The sequence below is a fragment of the Electrophorus electricus genome, chromosome 17, assembly GCF_013358815.1.
Source record: "Electrophorus electricus isolate fEleEle1 chromosome 17, fEleEle1.pri, whole genome shotgun sequence".
Taxonomy (NCBI): domain Eukaryota; kingdom Metazoa; phylum Chordata; class Actinopteri; order Gymnotiformes; family Gymnotidae; genus Electrophorus; species Electrophorus electricus.
In genome coordinates, this window is record NC_049551.1 from 7,659,406 (window position 1) to 7,678,854 (window position 19,449).

At 42.3% G+C, this 19,449-nt stretch overlaps 2 protein-coding genes across 2 annotated transcripts; one reads left to right on the forward strand and one right to left on the reverse strand.

Moving 5' to 3' along the window:
* Positions 1–925: 925 nt before the first annotated feature.
* Positions 926–12,682, reverse strand: lmnb1 (lamin B1). The gene is made up of 12 exons (XM_027028470.2): positions 12,668–12,682; positions 11,971–12,349; positions 6,690–6,846; positions 6,383–6,508; positions 5,469–5,639; positions 4,617–4,742; positions 3,769–3,989; positions 3,279–3,504; positions 3,001–3,105; positions 2,754–2,873; positions 2,429–2,533; positions 926–2,138 (listed from the first exon to the last, which is right to left on the reverse strand). Exons 2-12 carry the CDS (start codon positions 12,333–12,335, stop codon positions 2,097–2,099), a joined length of 1,764 nt encoding a protein of 587 aa, XP_026884271.2. The 5' UTR covers positions 12,336–12,349; positions 12,668–12,682; the 3' UTR covers positions 926–2,096.
* Positions 12,683–17,208: 4,526 nt separating this feature from the next.
* LOC113589015 (la-related protein 6-like) lies at positions 17,209–19,118 on the forward strand. Its single transcript, XM_027028459.2, has 3 exons — positions 17,209–17,443; positions 17,588–17,786; positions 18,108–19,118. Exons 1-3 carry the CDS (start codon positions 17,421–17,423, stop codon positions 19,116–19,118), a joined length of 1,233 nt encoding a protein of 410 aa, XP_026884260.2. The 5' UTR covers positions 17,209–17,420.
* The last annotated feature ends 331 nt before the right edge of the window (positions 19,119–19,449 follow it).

Consider the following 19,449-nt stretch of genomic DNA (forward strand, 5'->3'; position numbering starts at 1 on the left):
CTAAGGCCTGACTGCAATCTATGCATTGGTCTTTACTGTCCAACATGCTTTAAGGCGGGCATTAGCCAACTGCAGTTCTCAATCCGATTATGCATCTTTTGCCCCATATAAACTAACGTTCAAGAGAATTAAATTAATAATAAAGGAGTTATTGAACCATAAACTTACATTTGATTGCTTATTTGTAGCATTGAAAGTTTAACTGGCCAGGATAAACTAAGTGAACTTTGATCCAACAAAGTGACTTGCTTTTGATTTTGAGAAAATGTTATATAATGCAAAATGGCATTTAAAACACATAGAAAAGGTTGTTATATGGAAAGAGTTCCATTCAGTGTTCATTTCTATTAAATAAAAATACACAGTAAGCAAAATAATTTGATTTACTATGGTGTGGTGCTCAACTCTGGGTCCTTGTGCATTTCCTTACAAATGCAGATCTAAACTGTTTCTGACAATCACAATTCTCAAAATAAAATCTCATTTGGGAGAAGACACGTGTCTGCTAAAGCTGCCTGCTAAGCGAGATATTACGACTGCGACTCATATCCTGGGTCAGTCTGGGAAGAAGCAAATTGTTTCTGGTAATCGAGAAATGGTTTGCACTTGCTCAATTTAGCAACACTCTCATAAAACAAATCTCTGTATGCAACACCTAAAATATGCTCTTCCACCAAGAAAAAAAAAAAAGGTATCAACTCAGACCACCAAATTAATAATCCTACAGTTGGCTCACATCATATATTAAATTTGTAATAAATTGGATGCATGTAACAAGACTTTTAGAGGAAAAGAATTTGAGCTGATCCTGAAGTGGGTAATAAAAGGTGAATGAATGAGGTTATAGCACCATTCAAGGAACCCAAGGTCACTTTACCACACACCCACACACCCAGGTTGAGGAAAGAAACCTTAACAAGGCAGACCAGATAGAAAATACAACAAAATTTATTGAACGTTTCAAAGAGGATACAGCAAAAATAAGCATGCAAGTGACAACCCACAATTCTAAGAAAAAATGAAATCAAAATGTAGGCATAAGACTAGTCAGATAAGATGGACAAAAAGGACAATTCAATCAATCAGAGGTAAATTATTCCATACTTGACAGATACATGGCTGCATAAGCAGATTATTGTCTCAGATCACCAAAACATACTTCATGGCCAATTTATATAGTGCATACATAAACGGCTGGTAGTACAGTGGCTCAAGGAGATCATTACTCTAGCTTCATTGTAATGGCTCGAACTTATCAATTTAACATTTGTAGGGAGTTATTCTCAGTGTATACTGGTATGTTCAGTGACTCAAAACAGTAGCCCTCCAGGCTGGAGAGGCATGAGTTGTATACAATACTAATGATGGAAAAACAGCACAACAAACACAGCTGAACGTTGTTAGTCAGCACAATAATACTGAGGGGTTTACAGCAAGAATCAGCTAAGGAAAGTCTGCCCAATTGTTACTGCTATTTATCTGACGATTGTCAGAGACTAGACTGACCCCCCCGTAGTGCAGCGCAGGGTCCTGCATGATGGTGATAGCCCTGACAAAACACCAACGAGGCTGTGTGCACATGGCAGTTCACTCTTCAAAAGTGATTAAACTTTTTTTTTTTTTAAACCCCCCCCCCCCAGTCATGTCTGTCTATACTGTGAAATATGCAACAACCTCTCCAGCTAAAAACTAGAAAACTAGTACAAAATTGTTACTTTTCTATAAACAGGACTAAAATGCTATCCTTAAAAAAAGAAAATGGAGATGTACATAAAAGGTAAAAATGACAGCACCTGGAGGACAGGGTGATTTTGCAATAAGCTGGCCAACTGCCTGAGCCCTCAGTCCTCCACTGATCACACAAACATTTGGTTCATACAAAGCAAGTGTCATTTTATGACTTCACATACAAAAACTCAGTTTACAATCATTTAAAACTAAGGGGGGGGGGGAAAAAAAGAAAAAAAGAAAAAAAAAGAGACTTCACTCAGTTTATAATACACTAGTGATATAAAAATAGTTCTGAGGTGTTTGTAAAGTTGGCAGGTGAGACTGGCTGTAGTGAAGGAGCAGGGTGACAGCGTTTCATGCTGTGGTCACATGATTGAGCAACCTTTCTTGGTAGCCCGTGGATCGCCCTGCAAAGATCAGCCACACACAGGGTTTCACTCTCTCCCTTACAGTCAACGCTATCTCGAAAAAACCATGATGAAATTGGAAGAAAATGCCACTGTGTGAATCAGAGCACAGCAATACAATTGCATAGCAAATACTCCATCAGGCAAGAAAACATTTCCCCAAATATCAAGGGGAACCTGCAGTAAGAAGCTACAGCCTAGAATTTAAGGCATACTGAACAAAACAGAGCCCCTTGTGCCGCCACTTGCGTTACTGCCCAGCACACTAATAGTGAAAGGTAGCATCTAACCTGCTGGTGGAAAAGCTCTTCCTCAACAACTTCGACTCCCTCATCATACTCTTCCTCCTCCTCTACTGTGGCAGTCTTGTATACTGTACTCCTTACAGCCACTTCCTGCAAAAGGAGGACAGCACTTTTGAGGGACAGTCACAAGAACTCTATACTATACCATCATCTGCTGGACACCCTGGGAATTACATTTTGGAAGCCCATCAGCGCCATCATCAATACCACTAGCAAAGCTGTGAACTAAAAAGGGAAATGGCACCCTACACAAGATGCTTACAGTTGTCCAAATCTGTCAGCACTTTAGTAAAAGCTCGTTGGGCCTTACCTCTCCCTGGGGATTGGTTAGGACCACTTTTACGTTTTCTCCTGTGCCCCAGGAGCTCTGGTTCTTCCAGATGAGGTCAGTGGGAGGGCTGGCGCTCACCCCTGCATTGGATGCCCAGATCTTCCAAAAAGCAGACAGCATATACTCAGAAAGTCACCATGGAAATTATATTACACTTACACACACAGGCACACACAGGCACACACACACACACACACACACACACACACACACAGTGAGGACTTACAGTGACTTTCTGACCAGCTTTGAGGAGATATTTGGGAGTGAACTTGTAGGTAGCAGAAACATCTCCAATAGTTCTGGTCATCTCAAATCCCACCATAGGCTGGTCCTAACAAAGCCCATGCATTGTATGTTAGTCTTACAAAGCCTAAATGCAGTATCTACAGGGAATGACTTTGGCACACAAAAGACAAGTTTAATCAACAGATCCCAGCACAATAACACTTCAGTCAAAAGCAGAATGTACCAAAGGCGAAAAGGCTTTTCGCCACCGGATCTCACCTGCTCAGACGTGTTGTGCAATCGGATAAATTTGCCATCCACATCGAGCTCGTCAACGCACACGTTGCCAGTGGCGGAGGCTGAATGGGCGATGCTAACACTGCTGCTGGCCTCCGACTCCTCCACGTCCACGCGCTTCCGCTTCCCGCGGGTGGTGCGCACGCTGCGGCTGGACGAGGCCCGTGACACTGTCACGCGAGACGATGGGCTGGGGGACAGCTTCAACCTGAGAGAGAGAGAGAGAGAGAGAGAGAGAGAGACAGACAGAGAGAAGGCAGCCAGGGGGGGGAAAAAAAAGCTAAATAAATAAAGGCAAACGTATAAAGACAAAAGAATGAACTGTGTAAGATGGTGGGATTGGATGGCAAAGCTCTCTGCATCTGGCAGAAGTGTGGCCAGTTAGTTACCCTTCTCTTTACTGACATGTTGCATATAAATGCAAGCGTGTACATATATTGTGCATGTGAGCGCACACACACGCATCTCAGACCTCTCTTCCTCTCCCTCCAGCAGCTTCCTGTAGGCGCTGATCTCCATGTCGAGGGCCAGCTTGACGTCCAGCAGCTGCTCATACTCGTCCAGCTGCTGCTGCATCTTGGCCCGAATCTCAGCGATCTCGCGCTCCTTGTCCGCCAGCATCCTGCGGCTCACGTCCTTCTCGTGGGACAGGGCCGCCTCCAGCTCACTGATGCGCTCCTGCCAGCTTCGAGCCTACACACACAGACACACACACAGGCATTCAGACAGAAAGGAGAGAGACAGAGGCCGGGGGGGGGGGGGGGGGGGGGGGGTCCGGAGCAGAATCTTAGGGAAATGTCCCTCTTCCATGGATGAGAGGAGAGAGAAAGCAGCTTGCCAAAATGAGAAGAGACAACAAACTGACAAACACAGCAGTTTCAATACTGACCAGACAGAGAGCTGGTATGAATCAAACTATGCAACAAGCCAAAATGTTTCAGGGCACCTTTGCTATGTGCAAGTGGAGCTGTAAGTGCACCATGTAGTGACATTCTGGAGCCCTTCCCAGCCCATCTTGGAAGTCAAGCTAACAAATGGCAAGGTTCTACCTTCCAAAACCAACTGCTGGCAGAAGTATATTAGCTAGATAGCACCCAACCTTCAGATGTACATACCAAGCAGGAAGTTCTAAAAATAGTAACTCAAGCCTCAGCATTGTGTGGCAAGGGCTCCTTAACTCTACAAACACGTCGCTAAGTGCTTTTATACCTGTAACACAGCACAGTACACGCCCAACAATAAAAGCATAGGGTGACCATTTTCATAAACCCTGGTCTCCGAAATGGGTTGCCCCCGCACTCCCGGAGAGAAGTGGCATACCTCTTTCTGCAAGCTGGCCAGCTGTGCAGCCAGGCTCTCCACTCTCAGCACAGATTCTCTCAGCTCCTCGCGCGCCATGCTGGCCGAGCTGCTGTTCATCTCCGATGACAGACGCACGTTTTCCAGCTGTAAAGCACAACAGTACAGCGGCTTATGACAGATCTGTTCCCTCGAGCCTAATAAGCCACCAGAAAGAGGAACTGAAGAGCGGGGCCGCCCGCTCGACAGCTGTGAGGAAACGCTGCACTTTTGGACTACGCATGCAGAGAGCGAGAGATGAGAAGATGTACAGGAATCGCAGGCGTCATGTGTGACTGCACAGATCTCATTTCGAATGAGATTTTTGGAAATCTGTCAGTTATCTTGACATAGATTTGGAAACTCTGTACAAAGCAGATTACTACTTGTGTAAACATGACGTTCTAGTGCATCAAGTAGAATTTAACAAAGTGAAATATTTATGCATTACTTCTGCTGTAGCATAATGCAACATGCAAAAACCCATTCAGTTTCTACTTGAAAATCCCACAGTGATTTCACTCCAGGGTTATCTCACTGAATCTCACCACAAAGATATCTAGTGTTCATAATCTCATTCACATGCTCACACTTTTGTAGGGTGTGTGTGTGTGTGTGTGTTCATAAACCATTCATTGCAACTTTCAGGAAAGAGTTGCGCACCCTCATTTCAGCCTGCACCCTGCTTCAACCAGTCCTGCTCTACACATGCAGTCTGCAAACACCCCTTAAAATGTCATTAAAACTACACATGGGGCTAAGGCATAAAAGACTGCTCTACACCATCCCGCCACTATGAGAACACACTTGCAAAGTCGGTGGTGCGAGCTTCACCTTGGCCATGTACGTCTGCTCCATCTCCTCCTTGTAGAGCTTGACCTGGTCGTCATGCTGCTGGCGCATCTCGGACAGGGCCTGGGCCAGCTTGAACTCGTACTCCATCTGCCGACCCGAGTCCACCTCCACCAGCCTGGTCTCGTGCCTGCGCCGAGTGTCCTTAATTTCCTGCAGGCATGGCGAGAAGAGAGGGGGGTTGGTGAGCACGTGGGCAGCCTCGGCACTGTCAACGTTGGGGTTAGAGCGGTGAGAAAACAACGCAGTGATGACGGTGCTTTCTGAAATACTCAGTGATAAAAGGGAATAACTGTTTCCTGCTGCTGCTATCGAGTTTGGTGCCACCGCTGATTGTTGTGTTGGGAATACACTCGTCTGGGCACCTTGCAGAAGTTGATAAAGTGGGGAGATATGAGGGCGTGTTGGATGGACCATGGCTCACGCTGCTGCCTAGCATGTTTCAACTTACAACTGTTTTCATTTTCATATTCAGAAAACAAACAAGGATTTAACTGAATAAAGCAAATTAAGTATATAAAAAGGAGGGAAGGGTGGGTCTTCCTCCTAATAACAAAGAACTACAATCTGTCAGCTTTCAACACTGAAGGACTCCCTCCTTGGTGGGAGGACCCAGTAGCAGAACTCACATTTTCATGTTAAAAAGGACACTAGCATGTAACTGCCATGATTGTTAAGACACTGGTCTTGTTGAGCCTTTTCTTATGGTACAGGGTTAAGTTCAGCATCATCAGCTCAGCACATTCCACCCTTGTTTTGAACCTGCTGACCTCTCAGAGTACTAAGATGTGGATTACTTGGAAAAGATTTATTAGTATGACTACTGAAGGTATTCCATGAGATGGTTCTGATAAAATTTACAAGCTGAAAAACCGCAAGCAGAGCATGGCACTTACCTCCTCAAACATGTTCTTGCGAAAGTCGAGCTCCTCCACCAGGCTCTGGCAACGATTCTCCAGGTCCACCCTCAGCAGAGTCTCCTCACCCACCTGCTTCTTGGCAGAGGCCAGGCTCACCTCCAGCTGGAGGCCATGACATGGGAGTAAAGCTCAAATCACCATGTGAACCTCCCCCCGCCCCTCAATCATGGGCAGTGATATCATAGCATCTTAAATACTTCAAACATTAAAATCAGCTTAAATCAGAAACTGACAGGACAAAAGCACTACAACACACGACAGAGTTACAAAGAGAGAGGCATACCTCTTGTATCTGGGCTTGCATGTCAGCCAGTGTGCCCTCCAGGCCTTTCTTCTCAGAGAGGGCAGTGTTGAGGCTGGCCTCCTTAGTGTTCAGCAGGGCCTCCACGTCCTTCAGCCGGGCCTGCGAAACCGCCAGGTCGGTGTCTTTCTTGGCATAGCTACAAGCGCAAACACAAGGCTCACCGTCAACCTCCAGAGGCCAGGAGTGCACACATGCACCTTTCTGGTAAGGGGGTAGCTTGCTAAACAAAACCAACAGTCACCAGCCTGCTTAGGTTTTATGGGGGAGGGTAGAGAACCTGGTCAAATGTGGAAACCCAGATGACTCGGACTACAAGGCCCTTTGTGCCGATTCCAAATTGATTATATCGAGGGAGGCTCAGCAGGATGGTTGAGTGGCATTATATTCAGAGGGTGGGCCTGTGATCATTCAATGGAAACCAGTAAGGGCGTGTCCCACTGAAAAGATTACCACAGAACAGACGCCAGCCTGCCACAGTCAATGTTATCAGCTCAGTTCCTCACTACAGGGTAATGTCGGGGTTCACTTATTCACACAAACCAACCAAAACAAATCCTGGTTTCACACTGGCAGCATTGCTGGCTGGACTTTTACCTTCTCTCACAGAGAAGGAAGCATCAAATGGCTACGCTCCTTCATTTAAAAGTGTTAAGTGTTATCTTCCAACATTACATTTTCCTAGAAACTTAAGTACACACATTACAGAGAGAGGGAGTGGGAGATGTATAGCACAACAGATAACATTCACACAGCTTAAATTTCATATAAAGAATGAAATAGGATAAACACAGCTAACCCAATTTAATTATCATTCGTTAATGCCTCAAATGTTACAAGACTTCCTGTAATCAGAGACAAAACAACCTCAGAAGTCTCCATTCAAAAACCATCAAGAAGTGTTGGTTTCTACAGACTACGAAGTTATGCACGTAAAAATCTTACAGTCTCCTAATCTAAGGGTCGATTGAGGACTGCACGTTAGGCATTTGTGGCACTCCCACTTCTGAATAGCCCATGTGAGCAAACTGGGTCTGTTACTGAAGTCTGTGCACTGCTGTATTCAAGCAAACATTTTAGTAGAGGCTCTAGTACATTCTTCTAGATAGTCACATTTACTAGTATATATAGCTGTTAAAAAAAAAACAAAACAAAACAAACCAACCAACCACAGGGTCTTCATGCATTGGATACATGTGCAACTCCACTGAAAACATTTAGCAGAATAATATCAGCAATCACAAAGCTGTGTTCTAACTAGCACCATCACAAATTAAAGGAGGTTTCATGCTACTTTGCATACAGTCACATTTCAGCATCACACTTCTGAGTAAAGCCATGTCTCCTCACTAGTACCTTTAAGATTACATACTTGAGTTCACCTTAGCATTTGGGTTCAAACCAAGCAAGCCAACAAAGTAATAAGTTTCAGCTGTGTTTAAGGTAATGTGTGTTTAATTATGCATGTGTGGAATTCTGTAAGAACTGGAAAGTGTATAACTAGGCAGTTTAACGCCCTCACATCATGAGGAACCCCTACAGAATTCTGTAATGGCTACAGACACCTCACTGCACAAGGATTTTACTAATGTATCTAGCTTATGGAACATGCTTATGTTACAAATACCACCTTCTGAACATGACAATCAATCAATCACTCACACATACTTGGCACCATTGTTAAAAAAAACAAACAAACAAAAAAAAAAAACAGCTGTGTCATGTTGGCTGGAAGTTTTAGAGAAGGAATTGAGGGCCCCCCGTCATGAGTGAGCTAAAACTGTCACACACACACACACACACACACACACACACACACACCTTTGTCATTTCTGACCAAAGCTCATTTATATAAAGGAAGTTCATTACAAAAAGGACAAAGCCATGAAAAGTACAGATGCACAGATAATTGGATCAGGGCAATATGCCCTGACTGTGGCTAGCTTGTATATAAATGATCAACAACTCTGCAAAGCTTTTGGTGACAAATGTCCTGCAACTGTAAGACCTGGACAAAGGGACAGTTTCCTACTGAATGTGAGCAGCTGGCCAAGTAAGAAGACCTGCATCAACATTTTGCAGCTGTCACCTCACTCAAAGATTGAGAGGCTGCACCATCACAACACTAGATAACCCACAACCAAGAAACAGGCCAATTAACGGCTCTCTAACGCCCTAAAAAGAAGCATGAAAACTATCAACAGAAATGCAAATAAATATGTTAATGTTCATCAAGCCACACAGAGAAAGACATTACTTCACATACACTTCAGCAGAGATTTCACATGTTTACTTCCCTACAAACATTTCTCATATATAATTAACTCTCTTCCCATCATTGGTTTTAAACACAAGACTTTGTGATTTATGAGAAATGTTGAGACACCAACACCACATACTTGTACCAACAGATCCAGGCTAAGAGCACACCGCGGCACACAGAGAGACGACCGTTAGAAGTAAAAGGGAGTCTATTCAACTCTCAGAACAGGTGGCAAGAGTGAGCATTTTGGTCTAGTCAGTCAAGTGACTTGCACTGATTCAAGTTAAGCATCTAATACATTACAAAAAGGACTGGCTTTACATTTCCTGAGCTTTTTAAAAGGACCATTGAATTTTTCACTAGGGATTTTTGCACAAGTTCAATGGTAATATATCGGCACACCTGTTTAACTCAGGAGTATAACCCATTAAACACAGATGGAAACAAAGGCTATAAAAGACAGGCGCCAGAACACAACTTTAGCTGATATTACAAATAAGAAACTTCTACTACATTAAAAGAACTTGAGTAAATGCCTACAATCTAACAAGTATACACTGGATTACTACTGTTAACATGTTAAGTCATTTACAGGTAAGGAATGCAGCCAACATCTTTGCCTATAGCTTAGGCATCGACTGATTTTAAAAAAAAAGGCTTTATACTTTTTTTTTTTTTAACAAGGAAACCAGAAAACTGTCACAGACATATTGCACAAGACAATAACCCAAATCTCATTCCAGAGACAGATTTCTGTGATAACAGGCCCCCCAGGCATGTGCATTTGAATGGAGCTTGATAATGGGCATAGTAGTCTAGTAGTCAACATGCATCATTATTTGCACTGCTTGGGGCTCAACCTCCAAATTCTCTCTCCATGACCAAAGTGCCATTTAGCAGCCAGACTGATCATAATAGCTGAATAATTCTAGTTAGGTGATGCACACATGGCAGACGTCCAGGATAAGGGGAAAACAGAGGAAGGCGGAAGGGGACGATCCTCCATCCTGTCAGACCCAACACCCATTCATAGATTTTTGTCCTTTCTGGAGTATATACTGAACAGTCAGAACAGACCCATGAGTTCTCATACTTCAGTATGTTACACATAACCCCAGATACTACACCATAATTAAAAGAGATGTGTAAAATTAAGTGAAAGAACCAAGGGACACAATCAGAGCCAAAGGAATACCAGAATCCACCAAGTTTGCAGAAGCTTTAAGGAGGCAAACGACTGGAGCAACTTAAAGTAACTGCTTGTTTACCATTGACTGTGCTGATACTTCTAGGAGACTGCCATCAAGTTAAAACCAAATACCAAGTAAAGGAGATGAAAAGGACAACCCTTAGGAGCATCAGGCTGTGGTTTTAAATGTACTTTGCTATCTAACCATTTGTTCAGATTTAATAAACATTTTAACACAGTGCTCCAAGCTAATATAAATCAACTGTGGAGGAAGATAAATGAAGTACAAACTAGAACACTGTATATAAATGCAGGCTTGTATCTTGCTGTAATAAATATTATAGCACCTTTCTCAAACTCAATGTGACCACAAATTCATATCCCAAAAGTACTAATCAAAGTATTACTAATCATTTGAAAGTGTCCCATTTAAAATTATATTTATAGTTTTTAAAACAGATTTTAGTTGGACTTACAAAGCTTAAAGTATAGCATTACCAGGGCCATTATTCAAAGATATTGGTGGTGGGATAATCCTTAAAACTTTTTGAAGAGTGCAGACATATTCAACCATGAGCAATGCTTTGAGTTGTAAAATATCAAACAAAAATATTTAGTCATCTTAAGATAATTATTGTTGAGCATGTGTCCAAGACTAATCACTTTCTTTCATTATAAAAATAAATAAATAAAAATAAATAAATTTATTAAAAAACAAACAAAAAACCCCACAAGAGCTTCTACGATAAGTATGGGCAATGAATGCGATTAATTATGAAAACGCGGTCAAGAAATCTAAGGTAACCAGGCACTCGGGACCGCGTCCCCTCTAATGTGCCACAGACACCAGCGCAAAGCATGTGGGCGGAGCCAGCCGGCAACGTCATCAACACGCCTATGAGGATCTTACGACGTCATGTCCATCCAGTGATCAACTGCTGTGGGTTGATATGACGTAACCACGTTATGAAAGGAAAAACAAAGTGACTGAACCCCACGCGATAATTCACTGACGTGCGGTGGGACAGATTTTATACAGCTCGACACAGATGGTGTAAAATGAGATTCAGTATACTCCAGTTTGTCCAACCGTCTGGAAGAAAGAAAAAATATACATAACTCGCGCTTCAGGAGGGTAAGATACTGTTTCGGGAGAGTCAAAAACAAACTTACTTATCGCTACCTAGATAAGACACTATATGGTCGTAAAGTAGTCCTGCACAAAGTCGCGAGTTAGACAATACAGACTACCTGCAGATTTCACTTTCCACAAAAGAAATGTAAAAGTACGCGGTACTGGCATGAACCCTACGCATACCATACATATGCATGGGAATGGCGCACTAGTGCTAAGCGGCTGTGGTTACCCTCCCCCAATCCCCAAAAAAGGTGTGGCACTTGAAGTCCAAACTTCAGACATACACATCCGGATGCCCATTAGTAATATTTTACACTAGCGCCAAACGCAGTATGCCTTCAAAACCCGCGATTGCAATGACATTCAAAGACGATTACTATTAACCAACAGTTCGTGCGTGTGTAATTGTATACAAAAGTTTTTCAACTGAAATAAGCCGTCTCACTAGACTGAACAAGGTGCAGACCTGGGCAGACGGATAACAAAAATACTTTTAATATTTGTTGGATACAAATGTACCCCGACCATTCATGACAGGTTACAACTGGCGGGCCATTGTTCAAACGTCGCCGTACGGAGCGCACATGGTGCCAGCGTATCTAGTGATTAAGCCAGCGCTTCGTTCAAATAGGCTGGATCAATCGGCCACGATACAAAGAGACACGCAACTTACTTCTGGAGTAACTGGTCATGCTCGGTCTTGAGCTTTCCCAGTTCAATCTGCAGCCTTGCGCGGTCCTTGGCAGTATCATCGAGAGACCTCCTCGCGTCGGCGAGCTCGGACTCGTACAGCGTCTTCAAACCGGACAGCTCTCGGCTCCTGACCTCCTCCTTCTCGGATATCTGCAGGTAAAGCACGCTGTTCTCGGACTCGAGGCTCCGAACCTTATCGATATAAACGGCCAAGCGGTCATTCAGGTTGCTCAGCTCCTCCTTTTCTTGCAGTCTTGTTATCCTCCTGGGGCTCAGAGGAGTGCTGCCGCCGGTCGCGCGGGTGCTCATTCTTTGGCCGGCCGGGGTAGAAGTTGCAGTCGCCATTGTAACACAACAAGCTAAAATAAAATTAGGAATGATATGATTAGGTTTGCGCTGAACTAACCTATATAAATGTGTTTAACGTTGGAAAAAAAATATTCGAGAGCACTAAATATGTAGTATCAAGATAAAAACGACGTTAGCCATCTATCTTACGAGAATGGTCACATACAGTAATTATTAAATAAGAGCTTACTACAGCATATTTTTCTTTAAAATAAATATGAATGCACACAGTTAATCTTAATTTAATATTACATAAAAGGCAGCGCATTAATGATGCAAAACCTAACAGGAGAAAAACGGTTTAAAAACCACAAATCTCATGTCTATACCTTACTTTGTGTTCCAGCCGAATGAAAGAATGGGTTTGACTAATATGGCCGCTCGTCAGGATTCGCTAGTCACGTGACTCCAGCAAACCAATAGGCAACGTCAATGAAACGAGCCGTTTTTAACTGAGAGCCCGAGACTAAATTCAAAATAAGCGGAATGCAGTTTGCTGTGCGCCAATAACACGTGGTATTTGACTTAGAAACCATACCCAAAGTTTTCCCTTTTTTTTATTTTTATTTTTTTATTTTATTTTTTTTTTTTACTGGACTGTGAATTTGACAATTTGTAGAAGATCCACCAACTGAAAAGTATTTTTTAAAATTTTAATCTCAATTTTGATTAGCCCATTATTATGACCTAAAAGATATGTTTTAATTTACTCTTCCGCAACCATAATGTAAAGAAATATAAATAAAAAGCTTTTAATATAACTAAGTTTATTAGTATCGTTGGTACTGGTATTAGTGCTACAATAACCATGGCATAATTTAAAGGACAGTTTGTTTGCCTCCAGATTAAGACACATTCACCACTGTCATTGGCTTCTCCATTGAAAAGTTTTTTTCCTTCTACGTTCAGGATAAAACATGTGTCCAGAACACTAGTCTGCTACAGACTGCCAGATTATAAACTTGTAGTATGTTAGGTCTACTGTAATGAGGTTATGAAAGATGCCTGTGTGTCTAGTTTGCAATGTATGTATCAAGCCATCAGACAATAACTGGCAGGTAAATCGCTCCTCTTGAGTCCAACCTGGAAATATGGAGGGTTTACTGTTTATTAGCAACATAGGATTATTCCATAAGGGCTTTGATCAGAGGGAGATGGCTATGATTAAAGATTTTAATTTTTATCATAGGATTTTGCATTTAAGGTTGTGTGTTGTATTTATGTACCTTTTGTCTTTGAAGGTAATGCTGTTAATGTCTGTCCTCGATATCTAACCATGGTTGGTTTGTGGCACTTGTCCAGTACGTAATGCAAAGCAGTTGCTGATATAAGAAATATTAATAAAAATGTGGCACTCCAAGTCATCCAAGAGACATAGGCTGGAGGGTAGATAATTTCATTCAAGACTTTTGCTGCTTCCAATAGAGCTTTGTATTTGCACAAAGAGGAAAAACACAGCCTGAAGTTGGGGTGGCACGGGTCATAAAAAAGTAGTTAATTTTAAGATTATTTATTTTAATTGTTGATATTTGGCCAATTAAAGATAAGGGTAATCTTTTATTTCTTGCAGTAAGGAGACATAGTTGAGTTTATATAGATCATTTAGGTTTGAGCAAGTGTGAATACCAAGGTATTTAATGGATTGTGCGGAATGTTTGGATGGTATGTCCCAGACTTAGACATCCTGGATGAATTTATTTAGAGGTACAAGCTCAGATTTCAGCCTGTTGATAGAGTATCCAGGCACCTTGCTATAATTGTTTATCAGATTATGAACTGATGGGAGGAACTATGAATGATTAGTAATATGTAGTAAAACATCATCTGTATATAAACTGATTTTATGGTGGTATTTCTTCGACTGAATACCTGAGATTTTATTACCCTGTCGGATGGAGGAAGCAAACGGCTCAGTGAAAGGCAAAACAATAATGGTGATAAAGCACACCCTCTTGTAGGTGAAATAATTTTGATATGTGTATATTTTTTGAAACAGTCTGTTAATGAGTTGTATAATGTTTTTATCTAATTGATAAAATATCAAAACATTAATATAATAATATCTTTTCATATAGTCTAATTGAAATGTAATATATAAACATAATGAAATATATAAATATATTAAGCATGTTTGATCTCAGGTATTACCATCTATAACACATCAGATATTCTTGTGCTCAATCTACTATTAAATAAAAAGCATGTTATAAGAAAGAACACCCTATTCACTTTGTTTACAAATGAGTTATAATGAAAAGATATTACAAGTGTGATCAGATGACAACTTAATGGAGCAATATGCATTTGGAGACTGTAATGCATCTTGAATAATATGACAAGCACAGTCAAATTCATCACTGTATGTGATCACATTAATTATTCTTAAAATAGGTCAGTGCATTGTATATGTGTGCAATAGGTCATCTTCTTTCGTTTTGTCTTTTTGAGTTCAGCCTCCACAGACTCCTTCTAAATCAGCATACCAGCCAATCCTGAGCAATGACTATGTATTGTGGAACCCGGTGGTTATGTTGTGCTGGTGAGTTCAAGGTATCTGTTATTCGGATCAGACATCTTTCTCAGATACGTCAGTGTCTAGTACTACAGAACAGGACTGGGGGCAGTATAGAATGTAAAGTGTTTGGATTGTGGTGAGGTCCCACAAAAGAGTAAGCTGGCAAAAACATGTTGATATTTACTGAACTTTTCTTTCCTCTTTCCTGGAACAAAATGTGAAAAGTTACCCCCTGTTCTTCTGTGGGTTTGTGACGTTATTTGAAGAACACTGTATACCACCAAAGATCTAAACCTAAATTTTGAAGCATGGGGGGAATATGATGGTGTGATGGTGCTTTTGCTGCCTTGGGGGCCTGGTTGGCTTACTGTCATTGAAAAGGCCAGTGAATTCCAAACTATATGAGGGAATCCTACAGCTGAATGCCACGGCATCTGTCTGTGGTCTAAAACTTGAAATAAATTCAGTCATGCAGCGTGACAGTAATCCAAAACACGGGAGTAAATCATCCACAAAGTAGCACACACAGAAAAAGTGTTGACCTTAGTCCCAGTGAAATGCTGTAGCATGATCTGAAACAGGCTGCAAAGCAAGACATTCCAAAATTAGGCATAAAATGAAAGTTTTGTATTAAGAAATATACCCAGATTCCTCCTAACTACTGGCTATGTTGTTTGGTTAAAGTTACTGCCAGTGATTAGAACATTATTATCTAAGTGTTTACTTAATTCTAATCACCACTTACCTGAGTAAGCCTTTTTAATGAAGATATGGCACTGCATTGTGTATTATTTCAAATTAGTTACCAATATGACTTTCATGATAAGATCATATTTTAAGTGACATTCATACAGAAACTTCACAAACCTTTTCTCTCAACTGTAGGTTGCAACTGTGTGTGTGTGTGTGTGTGGGTGTGGGTGTAGTATCCCCAACGCATGTAGGATGAGTTGAAGTGCTCAAAGGCATGTCAGCACTGGTAGTCAGTGTGTCTGTATGTCGGTCTCCATAGCCAGTCTTCCTAGTCTCCATAGCCAGGCATCCCAGTCTCCATAGCCATGCATCCCAGTCTCCATAGCCAGGCATCCCAATCTCCATAGCCAGGCATCCCAGTCTCCATAGCCAGTGCTCCCAGTCTCCATAGCCAGGCATCCCAGTCTCCATAGCCATGCATCCCAGTCTCCATAGCCAGGCATCCCAGTCTCCATAGCCAGGCATCCCAGTCTCCATAGCCAGGCATCCCAGTCTCCATAGCCAATGCATCCCAGTCTCCATAGCCAATGCATCCCAGTCTCCATAGCCAATGCATCCCAGTCTCCATAGCCAATGCATCCCAGTCTCCATAGCCAATGCATCCCAGTCTCCATAGCCAATGCATCCCAGTCTCCATAGCCAATGCATCCCAGTCTCCATAGCCAATGCATCCCAGTCTCCATAGCCAGTGCTCCCAGTCTCCATAGCCAGGCATCCCAGTCTCCATAGCCAGGCATCCCAGTCTCCATAGCCAGGCATCCCAGTACACCATTTACAGATTCACATGCTCCCAGTCCCTTGAGCAGTTGCCCAACACGTTCCACAGCAGCTCTCCTGTCTATTTGTGAGTAACACGCTGAAATGTGTGCTCTTAAATGTCAGAGGAAGAGGTGGAAGAGTATAGACAAAGTATAGTATAATTTCACTGTCAGTTTAAAAACGGTGTGGGTGGGTGGGTGCTGAACCCCATTTAATGTCGAGTAAGCAAGAGCTGTGGAATGTTGCATAGTGCTAAACCAGGAAGTGTCACGCTGGGAGGCCAGGAAAATCTTGTTCATTTCTGCCGTGCATTGCACAGGCTTGTTATTTACTAGTCTGTTGCTGGGACCAGCCATGTGACTGCCAAGCACATCAAAAGCATTGAAAACATTCATAGTTTTTAATTCCTTTAGAATCAAGTGCTAAGAAGGTTGTGCATCTTTAACAATTACCAAAGAAACACTTTGATAATAAAGCAGAGTACTCTAGAGTCTTTATTTTTAGCACATTAAGACTAAATTGTTAAAATTTCAATAAAAAATGAGACCAAATTATTCATTTTTGCATTAAATTGTTTGTGTTTATCAAATGACCAGGGAGTTGATAATTTTCTTTATTATGCAGTTGCATTTGTTTGTATTCAAGTACATTACTGCCTGCCAGTTTTCTCCCTTGGATGGAGTGTACTGCAGGTTAGGTTTTATTTTAGGGTAAACTAATAATCTACTTCAAAAAACTATTTTTGTCAAGAGTGCAGCTTTTTGGGCCCTTATGTGATGTCACTGAGTGGAAATATCCTGAAATGGAAATACCACATTACAGCATTGTCTTTGTAGACGCTATCGATTGGCTGGATGCTGAAAGACCGTGTCAGTGGTGTGGGAGTAACCAGCAGATTTCTAACACTAAAGTAAAACGTTGAAAGCAGGTGAGCAGAGTGCAGGCTATTCAAGCCCTGAGGATTATAATTAAGCATTTTCCAACTGTCAGCGATGAGAGGGACAGCAGTGAAAGCCCGAGCCACAAAGCCCGCTACCTCTTAATCAGAACACAGAATGGATGGTGCTAAAAACGATAAGTATGCTCTCCTTTCATTTCTCGCATTGCTTAGATAATTGTGAAGAATTTCCGTTAGTCATATAATTGCATGTAAATATTATTCTAATTCTAATTATAATATATTATAATTATTCATATAATTGGATCCTTTTGCCCTCTTCAGATGTTTCACGTTTTCCCACGAGAATGCTGAAGACATTGACTGGCTACCGCTAGATGCTGGTCTCATACAAAGTATAGTCTCCCAGATTGAACATTACCTTTCTGATGAGAATCTGACTAAGGATGCTTTCCTTTTAAAACACGTAAGACGAAATAAGATGGGCTATGTCAATATTAAGTTACTGACATCTTTTAAAAAGGTAAAAAAAAAATTGCTTCCTTCAACTGATGTCTGTGTTTCTTTAGTAGCGTTATGAGAATATTCATTCTTACTTTACGTTTGCAATACTTTTGCACATTGCTCAGTTATCCATAAAATGTACTCAGTTAAATTGTGGACATTAATGTTTTTTAAAACTGTGCCATACACATTTGTGTAATTTCAAGCATATAACCATGTTTTAAATTAAAACAAAATATTTTCTTTTTAAAACTGAATATTTTAGATATTTCTTACATATTCCTTTGGTTTCACATGCATGGCTAGCAGTAAATGACTTGTTAATTTTACCTGTTGGCAGATAAAGCACTTGACCAAAGACTGGCGCGTCACAGCGCACGCTCTACGTCATTCTTCAAAGCTGGAGGTAAATGAGGAAGGAAATAAAGTGCGCAGATTAGAGCCAGTGCCAGAGTCTGTCTTGTTTCAGGCGCCCAGCAGACTCCTGCTGGTGTGGAACTTCACAGATCTGCCCTTGACCGTGGACAAGTCGAGACATCGCAAGAGTGTTATGGAGACCGCCATCGCCATTCTGGAACCGTTCGGCCCCATCACGGCGGTGCGGGTGAACCGGCCCGGGAGAGAGCTCCCGCCCGAGCTCCAGAAGTATGGCTGCAGGTACGTGGAACTTCTCACGGAGGAGAGCGTGCTGGTGGAATACGAGGACCTGGAAGGTGCCGGCCGGGCTTACCACCAGCTCTCCCAATCTGAAGGAGGGCCAAGGGTGCTCCTGGTGGGGAAGGCCTCCAAGAAGAAGGCTGGGGAGGTGGGCGTCAGCTGTGCCGAAGGCAATGGCGCAAGTAAGGGCAACTGCATTCTGTACCAGCGCACGGAGCAGCTGCAGGTCCGCAGCCATGAGTCCTCAGCGTGCAGCTCCTCCGAGTCCGAGTTTGCCACCTCCTCGCCGCTGCGTATCCGCCGCTTCGGTTCGGGGCAGGTGTGCGGCAGCCCGCGCTTCAGCCACCGGGCTGCTCGTGCTCCTCCGCCGGGTTCCCGGGTGTCTCCTCTTTTAGTCTCTGAACTCGCGCAAAGTCCAGACACAAGCCCAGAGCTTGGACGGCGCAACCCCGATCTCTCCCTTGATTGCAGAGTCTATTTCGGAAGCCCTTGGGTGCAGAAACGCAAGTCTACCACCACCCAACACCTTCCTTTGGAGGGGATCCACAAATATAGCCAGTCAAGTGAAAAAAGAGGCCTAAATGGAGACCCAGTGCCATCTGGAGTACTCCGTCTGCCGTACGGTCCAGACGGCAGCAGAGGTTTCCATACCATCATAGCTGGGAGACGATTTCATCAGTCTATCAAAATATAAATACCAGTAGTTCAGCTATTGGCTTTGTCATGGTTTGATGTCTACTTGTAAAACTAAATAATTAAAGGAGCATTCACTGTGTTTAGACTCTGCATCACTGCCATGCAATCAGCTCTCCTACAGACACACTGAATTTCAAGCACAAATCGTTTGTTTGTTTACATCTCTTATACATTATTAAAATATGTCTGCCAGCGTTTTTCCAGGGACTCTCATGGTCTCTCAGTTATACTCTAAAACTATGCCGACAAATGCATAGCAATGTCATACAGTCACTTATCACAGCTACTTCGACTGAGTTTAAACAAATAACTAAATAAAAACCCACAGC

Bases quoted from the DNA above. Each gene is read 5' to 3' on its own strand.
- lmnb1 (XM_027028470.2), bottom strand. From the start codon at position 12,335: ATGGCGACTGCAACTTCTACCCCGGCCGGCCAAAGAATGAGCACCCGC. The intron at 3,505-3,768 runs GTCTGAGATGCG...TCTCTCTCTCAG, and splicing joins CTGGAGGGAGAGGAAGAGAG to GTTGAAGCTGTCCCCCAGCC. The intron at 3,106-3,278 runs GTGAGATCCGGT...GGGCTTTGTTAG, and splicing joins TGCACAACACGTCTGAGCAG to GACCAGCCTATGGTGGGATT.
- LOC113589015 (XM_027028459.2), top strand. From the start codon at position 17,421: ATGGATGGTGCTAAAAACGATAA. The intron at 17,444-17,587 runs GTATGCTCTCCT...TGCCCTCTTCAG, and splicing joins GATGGTGCTAAAAACGATAA to ATGTTTCACGTTTTCCCACG. The intron at 17,787-18,107 runs GTAAAAAAAAAA...ACCTGTTGGCAG, and splicing joins TACTGACATCTTTTAAAAAG to ATAAAGCACTTGACCAAAGA.